The following is a 4,685-nucleotide window of genomic DNA, read 5'->3' on the forward strand; positions in this document are numbered from 1 at the left end:
CATTGTACAGGTTCAAGCAATCGTCGAGACAATGGTACAAGAGACTTGACAAGTTTATGATGGAGCACAAGTACACAAGAAACAGATTTAGTTCATGTATGTATTTGCGCAAACTGTAAGATGAGTGTTATATCTATCTACTCTTGTACGTTGATGATATGTTGATAACATCAAAGAGCCAATATGAAATTGAAAAATTGAAGGCTCAATTGGGTAAAGAGTTTGAGATGAAAGACATGGGAAAAACCAAATCTAATTGTTTAGATTTGGTAAACAGCTTCCGCGTTTGAGGCGGCGCTGAAGAGCGCCAATTGTAAGCACTTAAGAACTATTTTTTAATAATGAAGATTGTATTTGGATATTGTGCCAAGGTGGAGATTTGTTATTTTTGACACAATTAGAATCTCATATCGGAAGATGGTGGGAGTGAAAAATGTTTTTTAGTATATAAAAGAAACTATATTCAAAATTAGAATAGAATCTCACATCGGGAGATGATGGGAGTTAGAAAAGTTTCTTAGTGTATAAAAGAAATTCTCCCCTCTTTAATTTATTGCATCCAATATTTGTATTTCTTCTTCTTATTAATTGATAGTTTTAGTGTTCGGAGACGTAGATAAAATTTTGGTCGAACTCCGATATCAAATTATGTTAGTGTGTTTTTTCGATTATTTTCTTTTTACTCAACAGTTTGAACTATCAAACTCACGTTTAAACAAATCCTACCCACTTTCTTTACCAAAATAATAATAATAATAATAATAATAATCAAACATTAAATAAAATGAGAATATATTTTAATTTGTTTAAAGAGTTGTGTAGAAAGATAAATATAAAATTTATAGCCACATTAATTGCATTTGAAGTCATCTGTTATGTTCCGAAAAATGGTAGGCAAATAGGCCTACAAAAGTTTTAGTTGTTTTTTTATTTTGTTGTTTTGAATGTAAGAATCTAAAATGACTCACAACAATGTAATTATTTTTATGTCCTTTTAAGTTATAATTTCATTAATTATGAAAATTTTGTCAAAACTTACTTTCTGTTTATTTAAGTTTTCCCATATGATAAGTTATTTTCGCAATAATGTGATTCAATCAGTCAATCAAAGAGTTTCCTTTTTTTTCAAAAAAATCATTTAGGTTAATCTTTGTTGTTTTGATACAAAATATGGTTCAAAGCCAGTGGGTCGGTTCTTGATCTGGAAAGCCCATATACATATGTACAAGGTTTTAATTTAGACCTTGCCCAGCCTTCTAATAGTAGTACACATCAAACTTCTAATTACTAACCCAATCCTTGTACCTAGTATTAAGCCTTAATATTTTTTTGTTTTAATATTATAGTGAATATTAACAATATTATTTTATATATAAATAAGAAGAAATATAAATAATAAATATTGAACAAATCATAGATGTAAAAACTGCTTTATTTCAATCTTATGGTCTATTGGGCTAACAGTTGATTTGAATGTAGACTAATGGATTCAGATTTCAGAGTACAAAAATAATTTGTAATATTCATATTTCAATCAATTATTCAATATATTACAATAATCTCTAAAAATAAATTATGAAAAAATGATATAAAAGAATATTTTATTTAATATATTACAATATATTAAAAATTCATATTATAATTGAAAAATAAATTTAAAATTCTTATAAAAATAAATAAATATTTTATTGATGCTATATTTTATTAGTGTTGATTAGTGTTTGGAACGGATAAACATATGTCAAACCGTGAGAAAAACACGAAAACGACTAGACAAAGATTTATTGTTATCCTTGTCTATAACAATTCAATAATCAACTATTAATATAAATAAAAGGTTATAATTATTCATTTGTTCTATTTAAGGATGAATACGAGACCTACCGAAAAAATTAACATGTTTCATTAGAATTTGTAGAAGAACAACTATTAGATAAAAAAAAAAAAGAAATAAATGTTAAGTTTAAACTAATTGTCATTTTGATTGAAGAGAAACTTCGTTACACCCATTTCATTCAAAAATGTATTTTTAACTGTCTATTCTCGCAGAATCATAAGATTGAGAGAGTCCACTCCCGAGTGAATAAAATTATATATTTTCTTGACATGATTTCTTAATATAATACATCTAACTTGGATGAATCTAACTTGGATGACTCATAACTAATAACATGTGAACAGAGATGCGATAAATCAATATACATTGCTAACTCAATGATGAATAATATAAATTTTTTTTTCCAAAAACTTAGATAACGAACAATAGACCGATAAATAACTATAAAGATGAATCAATTTAATTGCTTTAATCTTGAGTCTTAGGATAACTTGTGCCCATGTTATAATAAAACTAGAAATAAATAAAATTATTATAAAAAATAAAAAAATGTAGCAAAATTAGGCATTTTCTTGGTATAATGAAAATAGCAAATTTGTCCCATCAAGACTTTAGAAAGTATTTAGTCACACCTCCTGGTCATGTATGGATCCGGCACTCTGCAGTTGGAGGGAAACCCATCTGACCGTCCATTTAACATGTACGGTCTCGATCACTTTGTTCAATCTAACATAGTAGAATTGCAAACCCCCACATCAAAAGAATAGGTTTGTAAACTAAAATCAAACCAGCAAAGATAAGTATTTTCTTTTCTAGCTGCTGCTGCTGCTCTCTCTTTTGTTCATGACTGTGTTAGAGAGAGAGAGAAAGAACTGAAAATCTGTCGATTCTTCTTCTTCCAAGGATTGATTTTTATGAGAGAGCTAACATTTTGATCATTGGATTTACCTTTCTGTATCCCAGAAGTTTTCCAAATCTTCTCTGTATACTGATTGTATCGCTCACGGGTATCATATCTAACTAAATATATGACTTCATTGTGTGTTTTCTCTGTCAAAATATGATTTCTTGACTGGTTATTGTCAATCTGTTCGAAAACAGGCTTTTTTTCTTCTCATCTGGAAAGCCGTTTCTGCATTTCTTATAGATCTAGAGGTGGGTATAATCTTTTTCTTAGAAAATTGTGATGCTTATGCTGAAAGTTGTTTTATTGTGAAAAAAAATTAACCCAAATGGGTTTCTGAGAAATCTATGTAATGGCCGCCGGCACTGTATTGCAGAGAACAGGAGAGGAAGAGAGATAGAGATGGATAAATTACAGTGGGGAAGCAGAAAGCGTCTACGTTGCATGAAGATCAAAGAGTCGGGTTTGGGAGATAAATCTGAAGGAAGTGGAAATGCTTTGAAGAAGAAAATCACAAACCGTGTCGATCGACGTGTTGTTGAATCCGCAGATAACAACAAGCATTCTGTTTCTTCATCTCCTTTTCAATCTCCTCATCGTGTTAGCAGCAGGTAGGTACAATATTGAATCTTAAACGAAACCCATCAATCAGATTTGATCCTTTATTGCTGTATTTGGGTATTTAGATGATAACACTGTGTAAAGTCTTCAACTTTAGATCATTCTACATCTGGGTAAGATTCTAGGCATAAATTTTGACATCATTTTAGTTCTACCCAGATTAGGGATGAAGCTTTGATGAAACCCTAAAAAATGGAATTGATTTGGACAGAGATTTAGGAACAAATGGTGGTACAATTGCGAATGAAAATGGGAAGATGTTATCGTCTTGTTTTTCACCTGATAAAGAGGATCGTTACTACACAACAAGGGGTTCAGTTGTGGGGGGTTTAGACGAGAGCAGCAGCAGCAAGGTGTTTGTAGATCAAACGAAGGAGGAGAAGAATAAGAAGAAGATGGTTTGGCCAAGATTATTTGTAACATTGTCTACTAAAGAGAAGGAAGAGGATTTCATGGCCATGAAAGGATGTAAACTTCCCCAGAGGCCTAAAAAGAGAGCCAAGTTGATTCAGAGAAGTTTGCTGGTAAGCCAATCTTGTATTTTTTTCTCTACATTTTGATGATGATGTTGATGTGATGATCATGGTTGTGTTGTGTAGCTGGTGAGCCCGGGTGCGTGGCTGACAGATCTTTGCCAAGAAAGATATGAAGTTCGCGAGAAGAAGACCTCCAACTCCAAGAAGGTAACATATAATTAGTAAAAGTGAATGTTTTTGTTCATATGATTATCAATGTGTTTTGTTCTTGTGAATATATGCAGAGACCTGGCGGTTTGAAGGCCATGGGAACCATGGAAAGTGATACAGAATGATTTGAGACGAAATGAGACTCACTGACTGACTCCAAAAGAAGAAGAAAAAGCTCTACCAATCTCTTGAAACCATCTAATTTTGATTTGTTACGAGAATCATCGATACATTTTACAACAACTATGTTATGCTTGAAATAGTTAGTCAACTCTCAAGAAGAAATCCATTAAAAATTCGAACCAAAGATAGGATGCAACAGTCAGTAATCTATTTGGGTTTGGTTACATATTTTGTGATTTGTATTGTATTTAGGTCTTGACTCTAGTCTTGATCATTATTTCAATTTTGCCGGCTGTTTTGGATTAGATAGATGCTAAATGAATGAAGTCGATTTTGACCTAAAAAAAGTCCTTTGAATGGAACTTGTTATTTAATGCTGAAATGGCCACTGAATTAGTCCCAAACTAGCTTTAGAATATTACTGATTTATTACATAGTTCAACCCATTTCACATTTAAAATTGCTATTTATTTAAATTTATTAAAAAAATATATCATTAAATTCAAATCTATAT

The 4,685-nt window shown here is 31.0% G+C and overlaps 1 protein-coding gene across 1 annotated transcript; it reads left to right on the plus strand.

Moving 5' to 3' along the window:
• Positions 1-2,600: 2,600 nt before the first annotated feature.
• LOC124920995 lies at positions 2,601-4,452 on the plus strand. The gene is made up of 6 exons (XM_047461591.1): positions 2,601-2,844; positions 2,939-2,992; positions 3,118-3,352; positions 3,574-3,886; positions 3,962-4,045; positions 4,123-4,452. Exons 3-6 carry the CDS (start codon positions 3,144-3,146, stop codon positions 4,171-4,173), a joined length of 657 nt encoding a protein of 218 aa, XP_047317547.1. The 5' UTR covers positions 2,601-2,844; positions 2,939-2,992; positions 3,118-3,143; the 3' UTR covers positions 4,174-4,452.
• The last annotated feature ends 233 nt before the right edge of the window (positions 4,453-4,685 follow it).

Source organism: Impatiens glandulifera, chromosome 1 (assembly GCF_907164915.1).
Source record: "Impatiens glandulifera chromosome 1, dImpGla2.1, whole genome shotgun sequence".
In the NCBI taxonomy this organism is placed as follows: Eukaryota; Viridiplantae; Streptophyta; class Magnoliopsida; order Ericales; family Balsaminaceae; genus Impatiens; species Impatiens glandulifera.